This window comes from Coregonus clupeaformis, chromosome 36, assembly GCF_020615455.1.
Source record: "Coregonus clupeaformis isolate EN_2021a chromosome 36, ASM2061545v1, whole genome shotgun sequence".
Taxonomy (NCBI): Eukaryota; Metazoa; Chordata; class Actinopteri; order Salmoniformes; family Salmonidae; genus Coregonus; species Coregonus clupeaformis.
The window spans coordinates 14,474,495-14,501,369 of NC_059227.1; the positions used below are offsets into that span (position 1 = coordinate 14,474,495).

General features: G+C 47.9%; 1 protein-coding gene across 1 annotated transcript; it reads left to right on the forward strand.

Moving 5' to 3' along the window:
* Nucleotides 1-298: 298 nt before the first annotated feature.
* On the forward strand, nt 299-23,925 carry LOC121552441 (probable G-protein coupled receptor 132). Its single transcript, XM_041865377.1, has 2 exons — nt 299-420; nt 22,299-23,925. The coding sequence occupies exons 1-2, from the start codon at nt 378-380 to the stop codon at nt 23,375-23,377; spliced, it is 1,122 nt and encodes a 373-aa protein (XP_041721311.1). The 5' UTR covers nt 299-377; the 3' UTR covers nt 23,378-23,925.
* The last annotated feature ends 2,950 nt before the right edge of the window (nt 23,926-26,875 follow it).

The following is a 26,875-nucleotide window of genomic DNA, read 5'->3' on the forward strand; positions in this document are numbered from 1 at the left end:
CGATTGTGACTGTGCTGGCTTACTCATTGCATTTCCTTCCGTTTTACACAGAAGACACACAGTAGATGAATCATCAACAGTTTATTTTTTAAAGTAGTTTTATAAAGGAAAAAACGACCTTATGTGGTCATGTGTGTCTTTTTCAAGAAGTCATTGCAATATATTTTTTAAGCAGAGGTGGTAGAGTTCACTAGAGCAATACTTCAATGATTTGTCACTTCTGATGTTCCTATATTCAAACCACGTCACATTTCAGAGCGCGTGGACCTTCCCATGCGCACGTACTACTATCGTGGCGGATGTTTAAACAGCATGCCTATGAATGTAGCATGTATAACGAAGGTGGAAGAAGCATGCTCTCTTTAAGGCAGCAATGAATGAAGGCTGTTTACGGATTTCGAGAGATGATACAGCAAAACGGTGAGTTTCTCTGACAAATGTTGAAACGTGTGATTGAGATAATTAGCACTTTTTAGAAATTATTGATTTAGTGATTGAAAGTGTAGTTTGGTCTTTTGGTGATCGACTGAGAAAAACTCTAGAAATGTTGATTATTCTTTTTTAGTCTTCAAGGGTCATGCGGGGGAAATGTAGGTTCATTTATAGGCTATACAGGTCACCTCAGTCACTGGTAGTTATCTGTTATTGTAGCCTACATTTGGGTAAGGAAATTAAAGAAAATAGTGAGTTTATTGGTGGCTATTAGTTATTAGTATAATATAATTTAAAAAACGGATTAATCATTCCAGACGGCTATTCATTATTAAGTGTTCAATAAGCAAAGCATAGCTGTTCAGCTTGCCACCTTGTTCGACTCAGTGGGTGGTTAAATGTTGTATACATTTTTTTATTGTAAACAAAGGCAGGTAGCTTAGTGGGTAAGAGCGTTGTGCCAGTAACCGAAAGGTCGCTGGTTCTAATCCCCGAGCCGACTAGGTGAAAAATCTGTCGATGTGCCCTTGAGCAAGGCACTTAACCCTAATTGCTCCTGTAAATCGCTCTGAATAAGAGCGTCTGCTAAATGACTAAAATGTAAATGTAAAAATATTATCAATATTTAATGAATAGATTCGTTTATTTTAAATTCTGTGGCAATGCCTTAAATTGTATTCTGTTCCAAAGTCAAAGCGAAATCTGAAATGGTAAAATATTTGTAATCAGTCAGGTTGTTGTAGGAACCTTGCAGTGCATGTTGTTTATGTCAATTAATGTGACTAAATCTGTCGCACGAGCGCTCACGCACGCTCTGCCCGTTATATCTCAACCTTATTTTCAGAATATTGTGTGTGCCATCAAGTAGGCTACGCTAGCCTAGACATAACATTAGATAATGTAGCACTACACGACCCACCTGGGTCTCCCATACAAACTGTCAAGTGAGTTGAAAGAGGCGCCTCCTCAAAAATGCCCGGAGCACCGAGATTAACTGGGGTGAAATGAACGTGCGCCACCGTCACTAATGGCAGGCGACACATTGAGAAAAGGTTTCATTTGCTCCGAAAGTCATCGTGTCCTTCCAAACCATACATGTGTGTCAGGAAAGAGGGCATGTAACACAATGAAGACAAAGCCTTACAGCCGGCGGAGGAGCCAGCCCCTCTTTCAATATCGATCAAAAGTGTCTAGTCCGGTGGTAGATTCCATTTCAGCGCAGAAGCTCAGTTTCAGAGAAAACGGTCCAATAGATATGGGTAGGCTATGCACTGACTGAACCAGTGGGCTGGTCCATGGTTCTGTAGAAGCTACAGCTTATGGGCTATGATTTATACATTCTGAATGGTAAATGCCATGCTAAATGCATATAGGTTACTTGTACTACAATGTATTAATGATTCAAAGGTACATTTGTTTTATGTACCCTATCATCTCCTAGTCTCGTTTGCCAGGCAGCAGTTCCCTGATGCCTATTTTCCCAGCCTGGTTTCATAGACTAGAGGTAACATAGTAAATGTAAATCCAGGAACTCAAATTAGGGGGTTGCAAGTTCCAATCTCATCACAGACAACTTTTGCATTTTAGCTAATAAGCAACTTTTCAACTACTTGCTACTTTGCAACTATTTAGCATGTTAGCTAACCCTTCCCCTAACCCTAATTTGTAATATACTATAATACAAAATGTAATTTGTAACATATCATACTAAATGGGTGATGGACATCCATAAATTAATACATACCATACGAAACGTAACATATCATATTAAATGGAGTGGTTCGGATTTACATACAGAATAAAATAAATGCTCTGAGACCAGGTTGATTTTCCCAGTGCTCTAGTGATCCATTCATTCACCCCTCATCATAAATGTGACTGACCAGCTCGATTCGGTCTTATGTAGCAAAATTTGAAATTGTGTTTTTACATTTGATAAAAGTAAAGACTCAGCTAGAAAATGGCATATCATACACTACAGTTGAGGAACAATGGGAAAGTAATTCTGCTTTGAAAGTTGATGAACTTGTAACCCCACCTTTGAGAAAATGTTTAAGTGCACCTACTGGAGAGCTCTTCTTTGTCTACACACATTCAGCATCGTTCACACCCTTTTAAGACTTAGCCCCACCCATCTCTTTAAGGATTCACATGTGAGGCCATGTGCTAAACAGAGTGAGTACGGTAGTGTACTAAACAACCAAAGATTTCAAGACTAAAGGCTGGTTTATACTTGGTTTATACTATGTCTATCGACATGTCTGTAGACAGTTGTCGCAGTGACATCATGAACATTCTATTGTCGTCCGACATCAAACTTGTCGTTGTCGTTATGACCCATTTAAGACCCATTTACGACCAAGCTTTAACTTCCTGACTGATGTCTTGAGATGTTGCTTCAATATATCCACATAATTTTCCTTCCTCATGATGCCTTCGTTTTTGTGAAGTGCACCTGTCCCTCCTGCAGCAAAGCACCCCCACAGCATGATGCTGCCACACCCGTGCTTCACGGTTGGGATGGTGTTTTTCGGCTTGCAAGCGGCCCCCTTTTTCCTCCAAACATAACGATGGTCATTATGGCCAAACGGTTCTATTTTTGTTTCATCAGACCAGAGGACATTTCTCCAAAAAGTAAGATATTTGTCCCTATGTGCAGTTGCAAACTGTAGTCTGGCTTTTTTATGGCGGTTTTAGAGCAGTGGCTTCTTCCTTGCTGAGTGGCCTTTCAGGTTATGTCGATATAGGACTCGTTTTACTGTGGATATAGATACTTTTGTACCTGTTTCCTCCAGCATCTTCACAAGGTCCTTTGCTGTTGTTCTGGGATTGATTTGCACTTTTCGCACCAAAGTACGTTCATCTCTAGGAGACAGAATGCATCTCCTTCCTGAGCGTTATGACGGCTGCGTGGTCCCATGGTGTTTATACTTGCGTACTATTGTTTGTACAGATGAACGTGGTACCTTCAGGCGTTTGGAAATTGTTCCCAAGGATGAACCAGACTTGTGGAGGTCTACAATTTGGCTGATTTCTTTGGATTTTCCCATGATGTCAAGCAAAGAGGCACTGAGTTTGAAAGTAAGCCTTGAAATACATCCACAGGTACACCTCCAATTGACTCAAATTATGTAAATTAGCCTATCAGAAGCTTCTAAAGCCATGACATCATTTTCTGGAATTTTCCAAGCTGTTTAAGGCACAGTCAACTTAGTTTATGTAAACTTCTGACCCACTGGAATTGTGATACAGTGAATTATAAGTTAAATAATCTGTCTGTAAACAATTGTTGGAAAAATTACTTGTGTCATGCACAAAGTAGATGTCCTAACCGACTTGCCAAAACTATAGTTTGTTAACAAGACATTTGTGGAGTGGTTGAAAAACGAGTTTGAATGACTCCAACCTAAGTGTATGTAAACTTCAGACTTCAACTGTACATAGGGCAGCAGTCTCTAAGGTGCAGGGCAGGGTACCGGGTGGAGGCCGGCTAGTGATGACTGTTCAACAGTCTGATGTCCTGGAGATAGAAGCTGTTTTTCAGTCTCTCAGTCCCAGCTTTGATGCACCTGTACTGTGTTTGCCTGCTAGATGGTAAACCATAGTTTATTAAATAGTTTGTTAACAAGAAATTTGTGGAGTGGTTGAACGAGTTTGAATGACTCCAACCTAAGTGTATGTAAACTTCTGACTTCAACTGTATATGTTTTAAACAGACCCCCATAGTCCCTGTGCCCAAGAACGCCAAGGTAACCTGTCTAAATGACTATCACCCCGAAGCAATCACATCTGTAGCCATGAAATGCTTTGAAAGTCTGGTCAGACACCCTGGACCCACTCCAATTCGCACACCGCTCCAACAGATCCACAGATGACGCAATCTCTATTGCACTCCACACTGCCCTTTCCCACCTGGGCAATACGGAATACCTACGTGAGAATGCTGTTCATTGACTACAGCTCAGCGTTCAACACCATTGTGCCCTCCAAGCTCATCACTAAGCTATGGACCCTGGGTTTAAATACCTCCCTCTACATCTGGATACTGGACTTCCTGACGGGCCGACACCAGGTTTTTGAGGGTAGGCAACAACACATCCGCCAGCCTGACCCTCAACACAGAGGCCCCTCGGTGGTGCGTGCTTTAGTCCCCTCCTGTACTCCTTGTTCACCCACGACTGAATGGCTGCGCATGACTCTAACACCATAATTACGTTTACAGACGACACGACAGTGGTAGGCCTGATCACCGACAACGATGAGACAGCCTATAGAGAGGAGGTCAGAGACCTGGCTGTGTGGTGCCAGGCATCAACCTCTCCCTCAACTTCAGCAAGACAAAGGAGCTGATCGTGGACTACAGGAAACGGAGGGCTGAGCAAGCCCCCATCCACATTAATGGGGCTGTTGTGGCACAGGTCGAGAGCTTCAAGTTCCTCAGTGTCCACATCACTAAGGAACTATCATGGTCCACGTACATCAACAAATCAAATCAAATCAAATGTTATTGGTCACATGCGCCGAATACAACAGGTGCAGACATTACAGTGAAATGCTTACTTACAGCCCTTAACCAACAGTGCATTTATTTTTAACAAAAAAAGTAAAAATAAAACAACAACAAAAAAAGTGTTGAGAAAAAAAAGAGCAGAAGTAAAATAAAATAACAGTAGGGAGGCTATATATACAGGGGGGTACCGGTGCAGAGTCAATGTGCGGGGGCACCGGCTAGTTGAGGTAGTTGAAGTAATATGTACATGTGGGTAGAGTTAAAGTGACTATGCATAAATAATTAACAGAGTAGCAGCAGCGTAAAAAGGATGGGGTGGGGGGGCAGTGCAAATAGTCCGGGTAGCCATGATTATCTGTTCAGGAGTCTTATGGCTTGGGGGTAGAAGCTGTTGAGAAGTCTTTTGGACCTAGACTTGGCACTCCGGTACCGCTTGCCGTGCGGTAGCAGAGAGAACAATCTATGACTAGGGTGGCTGGAGTCTTTGACAATTTTGAGGGCCTTCCTCTGACACCGCCTGGTATAGAGGTCCTGGATGGCAGGAAGCTTGGCCCCAGTGATGTACTGGGTCGTACGCACTACTCTCTGTAGTGCCTTGCGGTCGGAGGCCAAGCAGTTGCCATACCAGGCGGTGATGCAACCAGTCAGGATGCTCTCGATGGTGCAGCTGTAGAATTTTTTGAGGATCACAGTCGTGAAGAGGGCACGACAACGCCTCTTCCCCCTCAGGAGGCTGAAAAGATTCGACATGGGCCCTCAGATCCTCAAATAGTTCTACAGCTGCACCATTGAGAGCATCTTGACTGGCTTCATCACTGCTTGGTATGGCAACTGTTTGGCATCCGACCACATGCTTTTAAAATAACGGTTATTTTCCGGAACAGTATAGATCAGTTTAGTTCCCGGTTCTGATTCTGTTCCTTGAAAAAAAAAAGTCCAGTTACCTCCCCCTTTACGAGCCCAGGTGTTACAGGAGGGGGTCGCAGTTCGTTCCGGAGCGACCCACTAGGTGTCATCCTCCGACAACCTTAGGCACCTCCTCACTACGTGGTCCTCTGTAGCTCAGCTGGTAGAGCACGGCGCTTGTAACGCCAAGGTAGTGGGTTCGATCCCCGGGACCACCCATACACAAAAAAAATGTATGCACGCATGACTGTAAGTCGCTTTGGATAACCTGTTCACCTGTGTATTTATGCCCTCACTTTCCTGTGTTCCATTGCTCAGTTTTCTCTGTTAGTTTCTCTATGTCCAGCAGTACTACTCAGTGTCTGATCGGAGACCTATGTACAGGTACTTGAGAAGTGTTCTCCCTGTTTCTTTATTTGTTTCAGTCGTAGGTAGTATTTCGTATTTGGGCTGTCAGATGGTTTTTGGAGACTTTGTTTTATATAATAAGTATATAGGTTATAGGTTGAGAACTTTTGTGAAAGAGAACAGTTTGAAAGATATGGCATATAGAAGCAAACTGGATGGACATCATGAAAATGATCGGAGAGGTTGAGGGTAGAGGAAGTTCAGGAGTAAAAACAAACTAAATAGAATTATTGTAAAATTGACTGTCCATAATGTATATAAATGTATATATAGTATGTATAAACTTGAAGTAGAGGCCTAAGCGTTGTTGTTCACTAGTTTACTCCAATTAGGGGAGGGGTGGTGGGGTTGGAAAGTAATAAAGGGAAATATATTTTTAAAAAGGATATGTATGTATGTATGTATATACACACTACCGGTCAAAAGTTTGGGGTCACTTAGAAATCTCCTTGTTTTCGAAAGAAAAGCAATTTTTCTGCCCATTAAAATCACTGGTCACTTTAAGAAATGGAACACTAGCCACTTTAATAACGTTTACATATCTTGCATTACTCATCTCATATGTATATACTGTATTCTTACTATTCTACGGTATCTTAGTCACTTTAATAATGTTTACATATCTTGCATTACCCATCTCATATGTATATACTGTATTCTATACTATTCTACTCAATGCCTGTGACACTCTGGCTCCATGGACTTTGATATTTGAGCCAGGGTTGTTCACTTTCATTTGTTTGGGTGTATTTCATTTGGTGGTGTTGGGGATGGGTGAGTTTCATTTTGTTTGTGTCTATGGTGATTGGTCTATGACTCCCAATCGGAGGTAACGAGTGTCAGCTGTCGGCTCGTTATCTCTGATTGGGAGCCATATATATTCTGTGTGTTTTCTCCTTTGTTTTGTGGGTTATTGTTTCCGTGTTCCTGTTTAGTCTATGTACTGTTGGACTTCACGTTTCGTCATTTTGTTTTGTAGTTACGTGCTTTGATTATTAAAGTCATCATGTTCACTCGCAATGCTGCGCATTGGTCTCCTCCTTCAGACGATCGTGACAGAATAACCCACCACAAGAGGACCAAGCGGCGTAACAAGCGGCAACAGGACCTACCTACACAGGATGTATGGACGCCTCCAAAAGATTCATGGACATGGGAGGAGATACGGGCTGGAAAGGGTCCTTGGGCACAACCGGAGGAATATCACCGCCCTCGTGAAGAGCTGGAGGCAGCTGCAGCCGAGAGGAGGTGGTATGAGGAGGAATATCACCGCCCTCGTGAAGAGCTGGAGGCAGCTGCAGCCGAGAGGAGGTGGTATGAAGAGGAAGCGCGGAGTCGAGGCTGGAAGCCCGTGGTTACTCCCCAAAAATTTTTTTGGGGGGGCACATGGCTAGGCGCCTGGGCAGCAGGAGGCTGCCACAGGGAGAGCTGGAGAGAAGGCTATCGGATTACGGGAGCCATTGGCGAGTAGAGGGAGGGAAGTTGTTGTGGCACGGCATGAGAGACTGAAGTGTGTTACCAGTCCGGTCCGGCCCGTTCCTGATCCCCAGTTAAGGCCAGTGGTGTGTGTTCCCGGTGCACGGACCGCCTGTTCCTGCTCCAAGCACGTATCCTACGGGGTGCGTCACCAGCCCAGCCCGGCCTGTTCCTTCAGAGCCGTCCGCCAGACCGGAGCCGCTAGAGCCTTCCGCCAGACAGAATCATACACCTGCTATGGAATCAGCAGGAGCCGACGCAGCCTATGCTGGACTGGAGGCTCGGGTTCGTGACGGGCAGGAGCGGCTCATGCGGATGGGAGCCGCCCTGCTGGAGGTGATGACTGCAATCCGAGGCTGGGGTCCGCCTCCACCGCTAGCCGCCCAGCCAGCACCGTCAACCAGCCATGAGCAGCCAGATCCGTCAGCCAGCCATGAGCAGCCAGATCCGTCAGCCAGCCATGAGCAGCCAGATCCGTCAGCCAGCCATGAGCAGCCAGATCCGTCAGCCAGCCATGAGCAGCCAGATCCGTCAACCAGCCATGAGCAGCCAGATCCGTCAGCCAGCCATGAGCAGCCAGACCCGTCAGCCAGCCATGAGCAGCCAGATCCGTCAGCCAGCCATGAGCCGTCCAGCCAGGATCCGCCAGAGCCGTCCAGCCAGGATCCGCCAGAGCCGTCCAGCCAGGATCCGCCAGAGCCGTCCAGCCGGGATCCGCCAGAGCCAGCCAGCCGGGATCCGCCAGAGCCGTCCAGCCGGGATCCGCCAGAGCCGTCCAGCCGGGATCCGCCAGAGCCGTCCAGCCGGGATCCGCCAGAGCCGCCCAGCCGGGATCCGCCAGAGCCGTCCAGCCGGGATCCGCCAGAGCCGTCCAGCCGGGATCCGCCAGAGCCGTCCAGCCGGGATCCGCCAGAGCCGTCCAGCCGGGATCCGCCAGAGCCGTCCAGCCGGGACCCGCCAGAGCCGTCCAGCCGGGACCCGCCAGAGCCGTCCAGCCGGGACCCGCCAGAGCCGTCCAGCCGGGATCCGCCAGAGCCGTCCCAGCCGGGATCCGCCAGAGCCGTCCAGCCGGGATCCGCCAGAGCCGTCCAGCCGGGATCCGCCAGAGCCGTCCAGCCGGGATCCGCCAGAGCCGTCCAGCCGGGATCCGCCAGAGTCGTCCAGCCTGGTACTGCCCCTTAGTCCGGTACTGCCCCTTAGTCCGGTACTGCCCCTTAGTCCGGTACTGCCCCTTAGCCCGGTGCTGCTCCTTAGCCCGGTGCTGCCCCTTAGCCCGGTGCTGCCCCTTAGTCCGGTGCTGCCCCTGAGGCCGGTGCTGCCCCTTAGTCCGGTGCTGCCCCTTATCCCGGGGCTGCCCCTTAGCCCGGTGCTGTCCCTTAGCCCGGTGCTGCCCCTTATCCCGGTGCTGCCCCTTATCCCGGTGCTGCCCCCTAGGCCGATGCTGCCCCTTAGTCCGGTGTTGCCCCTTAGTCCAGGTGGGGGTTAGTTGGAGGGTGGTCATTGGGAGGAGGCTACCGAAGCAGGTTGTGACTGTGGTGGGGTGGGGATCACGACCGGGGCCAGAGCCGCCACCGTGGACAGACGCCCACCCAGACCCTCCCTAGTCCTGATGTTGGTGCGCCCGGAGTTCGCACCTTTAGGGGGGGGTACTGTGACACTCTGGCTCCATGGACTTTGATATTTGAGCCAGGGTTGTTCACTTTCATTTGTTTGGGTGTATTTCATTTGGTGGTGTTGGGGATGGGTGAGTTTCATTTTGTTTGTGTCTATGGTGATTGGTCTATGACTCCCAATCGGAGGTAACGAGTGTCAGCTGTCGGCTCGTTATCTCTGATTGGGAGCCATATATATTCTGTGTGTTTTCTCCTTTGTTTTGTGGGTTATTGTTTCCGTGTTCCTGTTTAGTCTATGTACTGTTGGACTTCACGTTTCGTCATTTTGTTTTGTAGTTACGTGCTTTGATTATTAAAGTCATCATGTTCACTCGCAATGCTGCGCATTGGTCTCCTCCTTCAGACGATCGTGACAATGCCACTCTGATATCGCTCGTCCATTATGTATATATTCTTAATTAATTCCTTACTTAGATTTGTGTGTATTGGGTATATGTTGTGAAATTGTTACACTACCGTTCAAAAGTTTGGGGTCACTTAGAAATGTCCTTGTTTTCGAAAGAAAAGCATTTTTTTTGTCCATTTAAAACAACATTAAATTGATCAGAAATACAGTGTAGACATTATTAATGTTGTAAATGGCTATTGTGGCTGGAAACGTCTGTTTTTTTTTTTTTTTGAATATCTACATATGCGTACAGAGGCCCATCAGTCCTGTGTTCCAATGGCACTGTCACGATCGTCGAACACAGTGGACCAATGCGCAGCGTGATTTGCGAACATACTTATTTTATTAGAGTACCACACGAACAAAACGATACGTGACGTCCTTGGTAACAGACACTAACCATACACGGAACAAGATCCCACAAAACACTGTGGAAAACAGGCTGCCTAAGTATGGTGCCCAATCAGAGACAACAAGCAACAGCTGATACTCGTTGCCTCTGATTGAGAAACACCCCGGCCAACACAGAAACACATGAGCTAGACACTCAACCTAGAACACAAAACACATAGAAACAACACACCCTGGCTCAACATAACAGAGTCCCAGAGCCAGGGCGTGACAGTACCCCCCCCCCCCCCAAAGGCGCGGACTGCGACCACGCCAAACATAAACCGAACAGGGGAGGGCCGGGTGGGCATTCCTCCTCGGAGGCGGTTCCGGCTCCGGGCTTGACCACCACCCTCCGTAGCGCCCCTGGTCCGGTCTGGCCCCACTGGCTGGAGCTGGACTGGACATCGGTGGAGCGGATTGCTTAGGCTCCGATGTGGAGCAGCTGACCGGTACCTGACCAGGCACCGGTGACCCAGGCACGGGCTGTGCCGGACTGACGACGCGCACCACAGGCTTGGTGCGGGGAGCAGGAACGGGCCGGACCGGGCTGACGACGCACACCACAGGCTTGGTGCGGGGAGCAGGGACGGGCCGAACCGGGCTGACGAAGCGCACTACAGGCTTGGTGCGGGGAGCAGGAACGGGCCGGACCGGGCTGACGATGCGCACCACAAGCTTGGTGCGGGGAGCAGGGACGGGCCGAACCGGGCTGACGATGCGCACCACAGGCTTGGTGCGGGGAGCAGGAACGGGCCGGACCAGGCTGACGACGCGCACCCCTGGCTTGGTGCGGGGAGCAGGAACAGGCCGGGCCGGGCTGGCGACGCGCACCATTGGCTTGGTGCGGGGAGCAGGAATAGGCCGGGCCGTGCTGGCGACGCGCACCATAGGCGGGGAGCAGGAACAGGCCGGGCCGGGCTGGCGACGCGCACCATTGGCTTGGTGCGGGGAGCAGGAACAGGCAGGGCCGGGCTGGCGACGCGCACCATTGGCTTGGTGCGGGGAGCAGGAACAGGCCGGGCCGGGCTGGCAACGCACACCATTGGCTTGGTGCGGGGGGCAGGAACAGGCCGAGCCGGGCTGGCGACGCACACCATTGGCTTGGTGCGAGGGGCAGGAACAGGCCGGACCGCACTGGGAACACACACCACTGGCCTTACCCGGGGATCAGGAACGGGCCGGACCGGACTGGCAACACACCTCAGTACCTCTCGCCGTGCCTCTACATCTTCCTTCCCTCTACTCGCCAATGGCTCCCGTAACCCGGTGGCCTTCTCTCCTCGTCCACTAACTCGCCCCTTATCTGCCTCCAGCAGTCCCGTCGTCCACGGTGTGAGCCCCCCCCTAAAAATTTATTGGGTTCGTCTCTCCCCCGTGGCTATGGCCTCCATGGCTCTCGCCAGACTCTCCATCTTCTGCTACCAAGTCCAACCTCTCTCCTCCTCACGCGGCTTGACCCAGTCGAGGTTGATATCCATTAGAGTCCTCTCTGGCGTTGGCTCCTGGACACGCTGCTTGACCCAGTCGAGGTGGATATCCGCTAGGGTTACCTCTGGCGTTGGCTCCTGGACACGCTGCTTGACCCAGTCGAGGTGGATATCCATTAGATTCACCTCTGGCGTTGGCTCCTGGACACGCTGCTTGGTCCAGTTATGGTGGGATCTTCTGTCACGATCGTCGAACACAGTGGACCAATGCGCAGCGTGATTTGCGAACATACTTATTTTATTAGAGTACCACACGAACAAAACAACAAAATGATACGTGACGTCCTTGGTAACAGACACTAACCATACACGGAACAAGATCCCACAAAACACTGTGGAAAACAGGCTGCCTAAGTATGGTTCCCAATCAGAGACAACAAGCAACAGCTGATACTCGTTGCCTCTGATTGAGAACCACCCCGGCCAACACAGAAACACATGAGCTAGATACTCAACCTAGAACACAAAACACATAGAAACAACACACCCTGTGTCACGGTTTCGGCCGAGGCTGCCTCTCTCCCTTGTTCGGGCAGGCTTCGGCGTTCGTTGTCTCCGGAATACTAGCTACCACCGTTGTATGTTTCATGTTCGTTTGCTTTTGTCTGTTTGTTGTCACACCTGTTCTCGTTTAGCGTAATTAGTGTCCTATAAGTTTCTCGTTGTGTTTGTCTAGTGTTGTGTGTTATTGATTTTGGTCTGTCGTGTGTAGGGCTTATTTTCGCCCTTTCGCTCGGTTGAGCTTTCCTCCACTGCGTTGGAGCGTTTCGCACCTGTTAGTGCGCTTGTTGCTATTTCGCCTTTGTGCGTATTTTTGCCTTCGGGCAAGTGTTGTCATTTTTCCTGTTTGGAGAATTACTAAAGTTGTTTGGACTATCCTTCGGTGTTCTGCGTTTGATTCCACCACTACACCCACCTACAGCACGCGTGACAGAATAACACACCAATAATGGAATCAGCAGGAGCCGCAGCAGCCCAGACGACGCTGGAGGACCAGGTCCGGGAACAACGGGACCAGATCCTGCAGATGGGGACCGCACTGCAGGAGGTGATCACCACCATCCGAGGCTGGGGAACGCCTCCACCGCCACCCTCCCTGCCAGCACCATCGGCCAGTCCGCCCATTCCCGCACCGGAACCTCGAGAGTCCGACTCTCGCTCCCGAGAGCCTACGATGGAACCGCGGCCGGGTGTCAGGGATTCCTTCTCCAGGTGGAGCTGTACCTGGCCACCGTGCACCCGGCGCCCTCGGGACATGAGAGCGTGTCCGCCCTGATCTCCTGCCTTTCCGGGAAGGCATTGGAATGGGCCAACGCGGAGTGGAGGAGGATCGACGCGGACACCATCACGTACGACGAGTTCTCCCGCCGCTTCAGGGCGGTGTTTGACCATCCCCGGAGGGGACGGCGGGGGAGCGTCTGGTCTTCCTCCGGCAGGGGAGGAGGAGTGCCCAAGAGTTCGCCCTCGAATTCCGTACTCTAGCGGCAGATGCAGGGTGGAATGATCGGGCTCTCGTCGATCACTACAGATGTAGTCTACGAGAGGGACGTCCGTCGGGAGCTGGCTTGTAGGGACACCAGCCTCTCGTTCGACCAGTTGGTCGACATGTCCATCAGGCTGGATAACCTACTAGCTACCCGCGGGACGTCCCGAGGGGGTCCGTCCATTTCACCCTCCAGCGCCTCCGAGCCGTGTCCCATGGAGCTCGGGGGCGCTGGCGCTAGAGAGAGGAGGGGTCGGCTTACTGGGGGGTCCATCCCCTGCACCAACTGTGGTCGGGGAGGACACACCGCGGCTAGGTGCTGGGGATGGCCTCCTAGGGGAGAGGACGACAGGTCCCGCACTGGGGATTCCTTCCAGGTGAGTAGGCGCCCCCACTCACCCAGAGCTCTCTGTTGCACATTTCTGTATGCCTGTGAGTTTTCCACAGGTAGCACCTCATTCCCAGCATAAGGCGCTGGTAGATTCAGGCGCGGCTGGGAATTTTATTGATAAGAAGTTTTGTTTAGCTTTAGGGATTCCCCTTCTTCCTGTTGATGTCCCTTTCCCCGTTCATGCCCTAGATAGCCGTCCGTTGGGTGCGGGCTTGATCAGGGAGGTCACTGCGCCACTTAGGATGTGTGCGCAGGGGGTCATCAGGAGATGATTCAGCTATTTCTGATTGACTCTCCTGCGTATCCGGTGGTGCTGGGCATGCCCTGGTTGAGTACCCATAACCCATCTATTTCGTGGCAGGAGAGGGCTCTGACGGAGTGGTCTGCCCAGTGTGTGGGTAGATGTTTAGGCGTTTCCGTAGGGGCTACCTCGGTGGAGAGTCCAAACCAGGTGCCCGCATTGCACGTTCCCCCTGAGTATGGGGATTTGGCTATTGCGTTTAGTAAGTCGAGGGCGACGCAGTTGCCACCCCATAGGCAGGGAGATTGTGCGATAGACCTCCAGGCAGGAGCTGCGCTCCCACGGAGCCATGTGTATCCTCTGTCTCAGGAGGAGAAGAAAGCTATGGAGACTTACATAGACTAATCTCTGAGACAAGGATACATACGGCCTTCCACTTCCCCTGCGTCCTCGAGTTTCTTTTTTGTGAAGAAGAAGGATGGTGGTTTGCGCCCGTGCATCGATTACCGTGGTCTCAATCAGATCACGGTGAAGTACAGTTATCCACTCCCGCTGATTGCGACCATGACTGAGTCCTTGCATGGGGCGCGTTTCTTCACTAAATTAGATCTCAGGAGCGCGTACAACTTGGTGCGCATCAGGGAGGGCGATGAATGGAAGACAGCCTTTAGTACCACCTCGGGCCATTACGAGTATCTTGTCATGCCATACGGGTTGATGAACGCTCCGTCAGTTTTCCAATCATTCGTGGATGAGATCTTCAGGGACATGCAGGGGCAGGGTCGTGGTGTACATAGATGACATTCTCGTGTACTCGCCTACCCGTGTCGAGCATGTGGCCCTGGTGCGCAGAGTGTTGCGGAGGCTGGTGGAGCACGACCTGTATGTTAAGGCAGAGAAGTGTCTGTTTTTCCAGGAGTCGGTCTCCTTTTTTGGGGGTATCAGTTGTCTGCGTCAGGGGTGAAGATGGAGGTAGACCGGGTGTCAGCCGTGCGTAATTGGCAAACACCAACCACTGTGAAGGAGGTGCAGCAGTTTTTGGGGTTTGCGAATTACTACCGGAGGTTTATCCGGGGTTTTGGACAGGTGGCAGCTCCCATCACGTCTCTCTTGAAGGGGGGCCCGGTGCGTCTGCAGTGGTCTGCCGAGGCGGACAGGGCATTTGGGAGGCTGAAGGACCTGTTTACCTCGGCTCCAGTGCTGGCGCATCCAGATCCCTCTTTACCATTTCAGGTAGAGGTGGACGCGTCTGAGGCCGGTATTGGAGCCGTGCTTTCACAACGGTCAGGCGCGCCACCTAAACTCCGCCCCTGTGCCTTCTATTCCAAGAAGCTCAGTCCGGCGGAGCGAAACTATGACGTAGGGGACAGGGAGCTGTTAGCCGTGGTACAGGCCCTAAAGGTGTGGAGGCACTGGCTTGAGGGGGCTCAACACCCTTTCCTCATTTTGACGGACCACCGTAACCTGGAGTACATCCGGGCAGCGAGGAGGCTAAACCCTCGGCAGGCTAGATGGAATATGTTCTTGACCCGGTTTACATTTAAGATCACGTACATCCCTGGGTCACAGAACGGTAAGGCAGATGCGCTGTCTCGGCGGTATGACACGGAGGAGAGATCCGTGGAGCCCACTCCCCATACTGCCGGAGTCGTGTCTGGTGGCACCGGTAGTGTGGGAGGTCGATGCTGAGCTCGGCGGGCGTTACGCACCGACCCTAGTCCACCACAATGCCCGGAGGGTCGGAAGTATGTTCCGCTCGAGGTTCGGGATCGATTGATCTATTGGGCTCACACGTCACCCTCCTCTGGACATCCGGGTATCGGCCGGACAGTGCACTGTCTTAGTGCCAAGTACTGGTGGCCCACGTTGGCAAGGGATGTGAGGGTTTATGTTTCCTCCTGCTCGGTGTGCGCCCAGTGTAAGGCGCCTAGACATCTGCCTAGGGGTAAGTTACTACCCCTGCCCGTTCCACAGCGACCATGGTCCCACCTCTCGGTGGATTTCCTTACTGACCTTCCTCCTTCACAGGGGAATACCACTATACTGGTCGTTGTGGACCGGTTTTCTAAGGCCTGTCGTTTGCTCCCCATGCCGGGCCTTCCTACCGCCCTGCAAACTGCCGAAGCCCTATTCACCCATGTGTTCCGGCACTACGGGGTACCCGAGGATATTGTGTCTGATCGAGGTCCCCAATTTACCTCCAGAGTCTGGAAAGCTTTTATGGAGCGGTTGGGGGTCTCGGTGAGCCTCACCTCGGGTTACCACCCGGAGAGTAATGGGCAGGTGGAACGTGTGAACCAGGATGTGGGTAGGTTTCTTAGAACATACTGCCAGGACCGGCCGGAGGAGTGGGCAAGGTACGTTCCCTGGGCCGAAATGGCCCAGAATTCCCCTACGCCATTCCTCCACTAACCTAACCCCTTTCCAATGTGTGTTAGGGTACCAGCCGGTTCTGGCACCTTGGCAGCAGAGCCAGATCGAGGCTCCTGCGGTGGATGAGTGGGCGCGGCGCTCGGAGGAGACATGGAACGCTGCACACGTCCACCTGCAGCGGGCCCTCCGACGTCAAAAGGCGAGCGCCGATCTCCACCGCAGTGAGGGACCGGTGTACGCACCTGGTGATCGAGTGTGGCTCTCTACCAGAAACCTGCCCCTCCGCCTGCCCTGTCGGAAACTGGGTCGGCGGTTTGTAGGGCCATTTAAAGTCCTGGGAAGGTTGAACGAGGTGTGTTATAAATTACAACTACCTGTTGAATATAAAAGTATTAACCCCTCGTTCCATGTGTCCCTTCTCAGGCCAGTGGTGGCTGGCCCACTCCAAGAAAGTGAGATCAGGGAGACTCCTCCGCCCCCATTGGACATCGAGGGGGCACCGGCGTACTCCGTGAGGTCCATCTTGGATTCGAGACGTCGGATGGGGGGTCTCCAGTATCTAGTGGAGTGGGAGGGGTACGGTCCGGAGGAGCGGTGCTGGGTGCCGAGGAGAGACATTCTGGACCCGTCTCTCCTGACGGAATTCCATCGTGGGCACCCGACGCACCCTGCTCCGCGTCCTCCGGGTCGTCCCCGAGGCCGGAGTCGGCGCAGGTCTGGAGCCGCGCGTCAAGGGGGGGGTACTGTCACGGTTTCGGCCGAGGCTGCCTCTCTCCCTTGTTCGGGCAGGCTTCGGCGTTCGTTGTCTCCGGAATACTAGCTACCACCGTTGTATGTTTCATGTTCGTTTGCTTTTGTCTGTTTGTTGTCACACCTGTTCTCGTTTAGCGTAATTAGTGTCCTATAAGTTTCTCGTTGTGTTTGTCTAGTGTTGTGTGTTATTGATTTTGGTCTGTCGTGTGTAGGGCTTATTTTCGCCCTTTCGCTCGGTTGAGCTTTCCTCCACTGCGTTGGAGCGTTTCGCACCTGTTAGTGCGCTTGTTGCTATTTCGCCTTTGTGCGTATTTTTGCCTTCGGGCAAGTGTTGTCATTTTTCCTGTTTGGAGAATTACTAAAGTTGTTTGGACTATCCTTCGGTGTTCTGCGTTTGATTCCACCACTACACCCACCTACAGCACGCGTGACACCCTGGCTCAACATAACAGAGTCCCAGAGCCAGGGCGTGACAGGCACGTTGTGTTTGCTAATCCAAGTTTATCATTTTAAAAGGCTAATTGATCATTAGAAAACCCTTTTGCAATTATGTTAGCACAGCTGAAAACTGTTGTACTGATTAAAGAAGCAATAAAACTGGCCTTCTTGAGACTAGTTGAGTATCTGGAGAATCAGCAATTGTGGGTTCGATTACAGGCTGAAAATGGACAGAAACAAATAACTTTCTTCTGAAACTCATCAGTCTATTCTTGTTCTGAGAAATGGCTATTCCATGCGAGAAATTGCCAAGAAACTGAAGATCTCGTACAACGCTGTGTACTACTCCCTTCACAGAACAGCGCAAACTGGCTCTAACCAGAATAGAAAGAGGAGTGGGAGGCCCCGGTGCACAACTGAGCAAGAGGACAAATACATTAGAGTGTCTAGTTTGAGAAACAGACGCCTCACAGGTCCTCAACTGACAGCTTCATTAAATAGTACCCGCAAAACACCAGTCTCAACGTCAACAGTGAAGAGGCGACTGCGGGATGCTGACCTTCTAGGCAGAGTTGCAAAGAAAAAGCCATATCTCACACTGGCCAATAAAAAGAAAATATTAAGATGGGCAAAAGAACACAGACACTGGACAGAGGAAGATTAGAAAAAAGTGTTATGGACAGACGAATCGAAGTTTGAGGTGTTCGGATCACAAAGAATAACATTTGTGTGACGCAGACCAAATGAAAAGATGCTGGAGGAGTGCTTGATGCCATCTGTCAAGCATGGTGGAGGCAATGTGATGGTCTGGGGGTGCTTTGGTGGTGGTAAAGTGGGAGATTTGTACAGGGTAAAGGGTATCTTGAAGAAGGAAGGCTATCACTCCATTTTGCAACGCCATGCCATACCCTGTGGACGGCGCTTGATTGGAGCTAATGTCCTCCTACAACAGGACTATGACCCAAAGCACAGCTCCAAACTATGCAATAACTATTTAGGGAAGAAACAGTCAGCTGGTATTCTGTCTATAATGGAGTGGCCAGCACAGTCACCGGATCTCAACCCTATTGAGCTGTTGTGGGAGCAGCTTGACCGTATGGTACGTAAGAAGTGCCCATCAAGCCAATCCAACTTGTGGGAGGTGCTTCAGGAAGCATGGGGTGAAATCTCTTCAGATTACCTCAACAAATTGACAACTAGAATGCCAAAGGTTTGCAAGGCTGTAATTGCTGCAAATGTAGGATTCTTTGACGAAAGCAAAGTTTGAAGAACACAATTATTATTTCAATTAAAAATGATTATTTCTATGCATTTTGCTATATTTCCTATTCAAACTCATTTCATGTATGTTTTCATTGAAAACAAGGACATTTCTAAGGGACCCCAAACTTTTGAACGGTAGTGTATGTTTGTAAATTTACCAATAAAAAGTACCAGAGTGTACCATGATATTTGCATTGCTACTAAATAACCCTCCAATATGTCTGTAAATTAGATAATTCCAGTGCTATTACATATTTGCAATCCCTAAATTCTATTTGTTCAGTAAAAACACAATTTCTACCATATCAACCTCACTGTCACGACTTCCTCCGAAGCTGCCTCCTCTCCTCGTTCAGGCAGGCTTCGCCGTTTCGTCGCCACCAGCCTTCAAGCCACTGCCGCTCCTCATCTCATCATTCCATTTGTTTTGTCTTGTTTATTACACACACCTGGTTCATATCCCCTCATCAGTACCTGTATAAGTGTTCCCTCTGCCCCCTTGTCTTTGTGTGTGATTGCTTATTGTGGAGGTTAGTGTAGCTCGGTGGAGCTCCTTGTATTTTGTATCGCCGGGATATTTCACACGTGTGCCTTGTTGTTTCCCAGTGCGCCTGATTACGCACTGGAGTGTTTGACGCATTACTGCGTACCGCTGTGCCTTCGGAATAAACCCTTTTATTCTGTGATTTACCCTCCTGCGCCTGACTCCTTTCAAATCACTCGCCACACTCACTCAAACATTGTGGTTGTGTTATGGGGTGTCCAGGGTACATTCAAGTGTCCTTTCAACCTCTCCAAAGTGTCAGAATGTGGTAATTGCACTGTTTTTGCACACTGGATGTGCTTAAAAGTTATTGTTCACTATAAAAATTACATTTTTACAACCCCAACCTCTCTCAAATATTGTGGTGGTGTCGGGGGTCAACAAGGGGTATCCAATTGTTTTTTTCAACCTCTCCAAAGTGCCTGAACGTTTAGCCTAGGCATATCCAATGTATTGGTCCCACATACAGATTAACTGTTTACAAAAACGATATAAAAGCAACAGATATACAGTACAAGTCAAATAGTTTGGACACACCTACTCATTCCAGGGTTTTTCTTTCTTTCTTTTTTACTATTTTCTACATTGTAGAATAATAGTGAAGACATCAAAACTATGAAATAACACATATGGAATCATGTGTTAAACAAATCAAAATATATTTTCTTCAAATAGCCACCCTTTGCCTTGATAACAGCTTTGCACACTCTTGGCATTCTCTCAACCAGCTTCATGAGGTAGTCACCTGGAATGCATTTCAATTAACACGTGTGCCTTGTTAATTTGTGGAATTTCTTTCCTTCTTAATGTGTTTGAGTCAATCAGTTGTGTTGTGACAAGGTAGGGGCGGTATACAGACAATAGCCCTATTTGTTACAAGACCAAGTCCATATTATGGCAAGAACAGCTCAAATAAGCAAAGAGAAACAACAGTCCATCATTACTTTAAGACATGAAGGTCAGTCAATACGGAAAATATCAAGAACTTTTAACGTTTCTTCAAGTGCAGTCGCAAAAACCATGAAGCGCTATGATGAAACTGGCTCTCATGAGGACCACCACAGGAAAGGAAGACCCAGAGTTACCTCTGCTGCAGAGGATAAATTCATTAGAGTTAAATGCACCTCAGATTGCAGCCCAAATAAATGCTTCACAGAGTTCAAGTAACCGACACATCTCAACATCAGCTGTTCAGAGGAGACTGCGTGAATCAGGCCTTCATGGTCGAATTGCTGCAAAGAAACCACTACTAACGGACACCAATAATAATAAAAGACTTGCTTGGGCCAAGAAACATGAGCAATGGGCATTAGACCAGTGGAAATCTGTCCTTTGGTCTGATGAGTCCATATTGGAGATTTTTGGTTCTAACCGCCGTGTCTTTGTGAGACGCAGAGTAGGTGAACAGATAATCTCTGCACGTGTGGTTCCCACCGTGAAGCTTGGAGGAGGAGGTGTGATGGTGAGGGGGTGCTTTGCTGGTGACACTGTCTGTGATTTATTTAGAATTCAAGGCACACTTAACAAGCATGGCTACCACAGCATTCTGAAGCGATACGCCATCCCATCTGGTTTGTGCTTAGTGGGACTATCATTTGTTTTAACATTGATAGACTTCAGAGTTGTTGTAGTTCAATTATATTTATTACTCACAAAGAATTGTCTGAGTTGTCACACAGTTCCAGGCTGATAAATGGGAAAACAAACAATATAGTCCGGGTGTTCTAACAGGTTCCAGGATGGTAATGATGTCAAAAAAGGTAAATCCATAAATGTAAAAAAAATAGTTAAAATAAAACAATTATGTAAGATAAATTAAATGGTTTACACGGTTGAAAGCTGTTTCTCCTTGGCGTCTTCCATACAGGCCCCCTACACCTGTTCCAATTATACTGACGCCATCTTTACCCATAATCCTTTTATGCTGTCCAACAGGCCACTAGGTGCCACAATAGTCATAAAGTGGGGTTTCTATACATACAATAAACAGTTGTCATACAATTCTATATTCAATAACAAATCAACCAAAATATGTATATATATATATACATATATATTTATACGGTACATTTTCTTTATGTACCAAAATGGGTCTAACAATGACCATCAAGGTTTACTCCTGAGTGGCGCAGTGGTCTAAGGCACTGCATCGCAGTGCTAACTGTGCCACTAGAGATCCTGGTTCGAATCCAGGCTCAGTCGCAGCCGGCCGCGACCGGGAGACTCATGGGCGGCGCACAATTGGCCCAGCGTCGTCCAGGGTAGGGGAGGGAATGGCCGGCAGGGATGTAGCTCAGTTGAAAGAGCATGGCGTTTGCAACGCCAGGGTTGTGGGTTCGTTTCCCACGGGGGGCCAGTATAAAAAAAAAAAATGTATTCACTAACTGTAAGTCGATCTGGATAAGAGCGTCTGCTAAATGACGTAAATGTAAATGTAAATGTTGATGACTTGATGAGTCGTCAAGGTTAGTTTTCAGTTGAGATGGTTAGGTTTCAGTTGAGATGCACCAACTGGTAGTTGTGGTATTACTTGTCTATCGTGTGGTTTTGGTTGCTTGCTAATTTATTCTCAGCAAAGAAGCGCTTTAACATGTTAATGACTCAACATGCTAAGGGCCTTGACAACTCAGATGTACATTTCCATAAAGCCGAGGGCTGACTTTAAACCATGTTGCCACTTTTGGACAGTTGCACATAGTCATGTATGTGTGACCCACTATGCACATAACTCAGCTTCTGTGTCCTTCGAGCAAATCACTCATTCTTCCTTTAGTGGCCCATAAGGGGTTTCCTGTGAATACAGAGTAATTCTGTGTCTGTCTGTGTGTGTAAGTAAGGTAAAGTCTATCACATTAGACCACAGTGGCTGTAGAGTAGACAGACCATGAGAAGGAATGGATGTGGATTACATATAAGGGCCTAGGCCTAGAATTCTGTAAAACAGAAAGCTGTGAAACAAGCCAGCAAAACGCCTGTAAACATGGAAACGTCTGCGGAAAAATGCTCTGAAATTGAGTGATTTAGAGTTCATCTGGTGATATCCTCATTTGTGTCCGCATACATTCAAAGGTTTATATATCACACAACCTGCATACCAAAATGGGAAATGTGACCTCGCTTTTTCCCTCTTACCCTCCAGACACCATGCATGAGACGACCGTGACTCAGATCAGCGTGACGGCCACCAACTGCACCCTGACCTACGCCGTGGACCGCGTGCCCCTGGTGGTGCTTTACAGTATGGTACTGATCATTGGGCTGCCCGCCAATATCGCTACTGTCTACCTGACCTTCCTCCAGGTGCGCCGCAAAAACGTCCTGGGCATCTACCTGTTGAGCCTGTCTGTGTGCGACCTCATGTACCTCTGCACCCTGCCCATGTGGGCCGACTATGTGAACATGGGCCACCAGTGGCGCTGGAGCTCCATGGCTTGCAAGGTGACAGGCTACTTCTTCTTCAACAACATGTACATCAGCATCTTTCTGCTGTGCTGCGTCTCCTGCGACCGATATGTGGCCGTGGTCTACGCTGTGGAGTCGCGCGGCCTTCGCCGACAGAGGCTGGCAGTTGTGGTTACCATAGCAATCGTCTTGGTGGTGTTCATAGGCCACGTGCCAGTTTTTACCATGACGGAGGGCAATGCGACAGAGGGGAGATGCTTCGAGCCGGGCCAGAGCACGCTCACCGTGACGGGCTTCAACTACGCACGCTTCATCATTGGCTTCCTGGCCCCGCTAGTCGTGCTGGTGGTCACCAACCGTGCCATCCTGGCCAGCGTGCAGGCCAGCACGGGGCTGCAGCCATGCCAGAAGGAACGGGTGCGCAACTTGGCGATTGCCGTGGTTGTCCTCTTCCTGGTGTGCTTCGCGCCGTACCACGTCATCCTACTGCTGCGCGCAGTCACCTTCCACATCCCCAAGCTGCAGAAGACGTGCCACTTCGAAGAAAGCATCTACACCCCTTACACTATCTCTCTGGGCCTGTCCACCTTTAACAGCGCCATCAACCCCATCCTCTACGTGCTCTCCAGCGACAACATTCGCAAGGAGCTGCGTCGCGGCATGGAAAGCCTCCGGGGGACAATCACCCTGCAGCCACGTTCCACTGACAGCAGCCAGCACAAGATGCACAACTCCAAGAACTCGTTAGAGGTGGCGGCGCCACACGAGACGTGGCGAAGCATGGTCGTTGATGGCAGAGGAAGGGTAGGGGTTTGATATGGGAGCCAGAGGGATACGCAGATATGACTGCTAAAGGAACTCTGGGATGGTGACTTGCAGGTACACTGGAATATTAAACAAACTCAGCATAGAGACAGGTGGAACCCCAAACATAGCAAGAGCAATGGGAGACAATGTTTTCCAGTCGTCCCAGAAACTGACTGAGGAATTTATATGATTGAAACGTGTCAAGCAGGACTTCAACTCCGCTTTAAGTTTATTTCTGCCTCATTTTTTGTTGTTCATCTCCAGATGAAAAAATTGGGTCATTCCAACTATGCGGTGCCTTTTGGACCTCATAACTTTTGTATACTATCAGAAAAAGGAAAACATATTGGTCCGAAAAACATATTGGACAAGCTCAGTCACTTACATTTTATTTGGTGCATTTTCCAACCTGTTAGGTGCATAATCCTAACAGTGTGGAATTTAACAGGATGGAAATTTGGAGCCTAAGTTAGCCATAGCGCTGGGAGTGAGCAAGATTGAGCTAGCATAATGGTGAACACTTGAACAGGATTTTAAATTCTCGATCAAACATATTTTAACATTTTTTAATTTTCTCTAATTTAGTCTAACAGGGTGGAGGTTTATGAGTGGGACATGCAGATTAACAACATGAGACATAGAAAAATAGATACAACTGAGTGTTAATATATTTATTTAACTTTGCACCATTGTTTTCCCACCAAAGAAATGATGACACTTTCTGAATGTGGTGTCGTTGTAGGAAGGGGTTGTTTTCTTAAATGGAGAATTACAACAAACTAACAGGGTGGAAAGTGATATCAGGGACACACAGAATCTTAAATAAAATAATAATAAATGCAAAAATCATGACAAAAACGTTATTGATGAGAGATAATTTAACTAGGACTATAAAATAATGAAAAAATATTTTAAATATTGTATTTTATGGCTTATATTTCTCATGGAAGTTGATGAATAACACCTGGAGACATGGCAAAAACGCCTACATCTACTGAAGAAAAGTGTTCAAAATGCATAAAATTCCCTTTCATGATCCATATTTTTGTGTTTTTAAGGTAAAGGACAGCTGACTTTATATTTAAAGCCTTTTGTAATCCACATTTTACACTGAATAAGAAGTAATATTTCCTGGGGACAGAAAAGGCACCACATACAGTTGTAGGAATGACCCAATTGTCAATGTTTGCCAAATTCAGCAATTATTTGTGTCCATGTGAAAGTTTGAAACTTGACTGCTCTGGTACTAATGTAGAAAACAGCTTTTCTATTCATGGAAATATTGTGTTTGCCTTAGGACAAACAGTATTTGTTAAAGAAATTGTGCAAAATGTGTTATGCTGCAATACGTATTATACATATATTGTGTTTTTCTCTAGAAACATAGGTGATTTCACAGTAGATTATGCATAGATCAACAGCATGCTCTTACAGTTTAATATTTTATTTTGAAAACAGGAAAATATTTAGTATTCGTCATGTTTTTGGTGTTTTTCAACAGTGAAGGTAAAATGTTCATGTAACCATTTTATATACATTTTGTGTTTTTCATCCTATGTTGCAGACCATTGTTAAAGTTTATAAAAAAGAAAAGGCTTGTTCTTTTTATTTAAACATTTAATCTCCTTGAATATTATCTATACTGTTTCTGTACATTTTTAAGTAAACATTTGAAGTAAAATGTGACATTTCAGTTTCATTATTGAAGTGAAGGTCTGTCCAGATTTATCTTGCTCCTACTGGTGAGAAGTGAGGTTCACACTATAAGGGGAACTAACAAAGAGTCAGAGTGCATAGGCACTTCAAATTACTGACAAATAAAATAGCATGAAAAAAAAAGCTTTATTACACTAATACACTGTCAGGTTTTTTGGTTTGTACATACAGCTTATATTATGTGTGGTTTCAGTGTCTTGTTAAAAATGTTAAAAACATCTGAACATGCAGATGAACGTGTGTTTAAGAGCTGTCTCAACAGAAAGAGCATCCGGTGAGCTTGTGGTTTGGCACATTCTCTTTTTCAATGACAAGAACATGCATAAAAGTGTTACATCTAGCTGTTCTTTGGCCTTCATTTTGTTTGACACAGTTAGGATACAATGTTCATGAGGTGGACAGATTACATAGAAACATGAGAGATGTGGGCCATAAAGTTGCAGGAATTCTTAACATTCTTAACCCATTGAATAGTTTCTCTTGTGATGCTGTGTGTGTATGAACATGATGTGGTTTCACTGGTTGCTATTTGACATGAGGGTGTAGCGAAACACAAGCATTTCACTACACCTGCAATAAGATCTGCTAAATATGTGTATGTGACCAATAAAATTTGATTTGATTTCGTTCACCAAAGGCAAATACACACAAAGTGGTTACTTCCATTGAAGAAATCACAGCAGAGATGGTTCCACATGTAGTCTAAACCAGAGCAAGTTATTACAACTTTGTATTTCAATCAATTTCTTTTTCAGTTAACAACAGGGACTGTTTCCTTTACCGGTTTACACTTGGCTTGGTGGATAAACCACACTGTCAAACGTCATGGTGTGTGTGTGTAACTAGAGCTTGTAGCCTCAGTTTTTACAGGATGGAAGAAAGTCTACGTGATTTGCATAGCAGACACAAATTTGGGCGAAACCTCTGAAATTAAATAATTCTAGGCTACAGAGGAAATCACAAATAATTTAAAAATCAACAACTATTGTCTTTTCATTTTGTCAACAAAGATTTCACTGCAACTGCATTTCTCACGGGAAACATGTCTATATTAAATAACGGCTAAATAAACCTCCATTGTGAAAGAAAACTATGCACAATGGCAGCTCTGTGTACTATCCTCCAAAAAGGATATATAAATCTGTTTAAGAGAAATCTTTCTCACTTGCCAATCATCCTTGTGCCCTGCTTGTGTTGTCGAGCATACATAACACAAGCGCAGTCACTCTGTGAGATTTCAGACCCTCGCCACATCAATAAAACATGCCCCACCTCTCTCACTAGCATAACACACGTTTATCCCAGTTACAGCTCAGCCCTGTTGATATATCTGCCAATCCATCTAGGCTTAAAATACATAATTAGCATATGATTTGATTTTGACTGACAGTTTTTCTTGGTTTGCTGTTTTTGTTTTAGACTGACTGCTTTTCTTGGTGGTTAAGTACCTCCTCATTTGAGTGTGAACCTGTGAGCTGTGAAGAGTGTGTGTGTTTCTGCGTTTTCTATTTGTGTCTGTTTCCTCCCCCAGAAACACAAACACTGTCGGAGCAGCATTAACAGGCCTTTTAAATGATTCTGCTGCGAGGATGATGGACTGACTGCTCTCACCAAACATCCTTTCCACCTCGTCAGCCTGATTCCTGTAATAAGCCCTGAATATACTGTACAGTGCTCATAAATAATAGCTTTTAAAATAGAAACCTTGGGGATGTGTTTTTATTGTATCAAACACAATAGGACAAGGAGGCAAAAGTGCAACTCTTATGTATATCTTGCCAACAGGTAAGA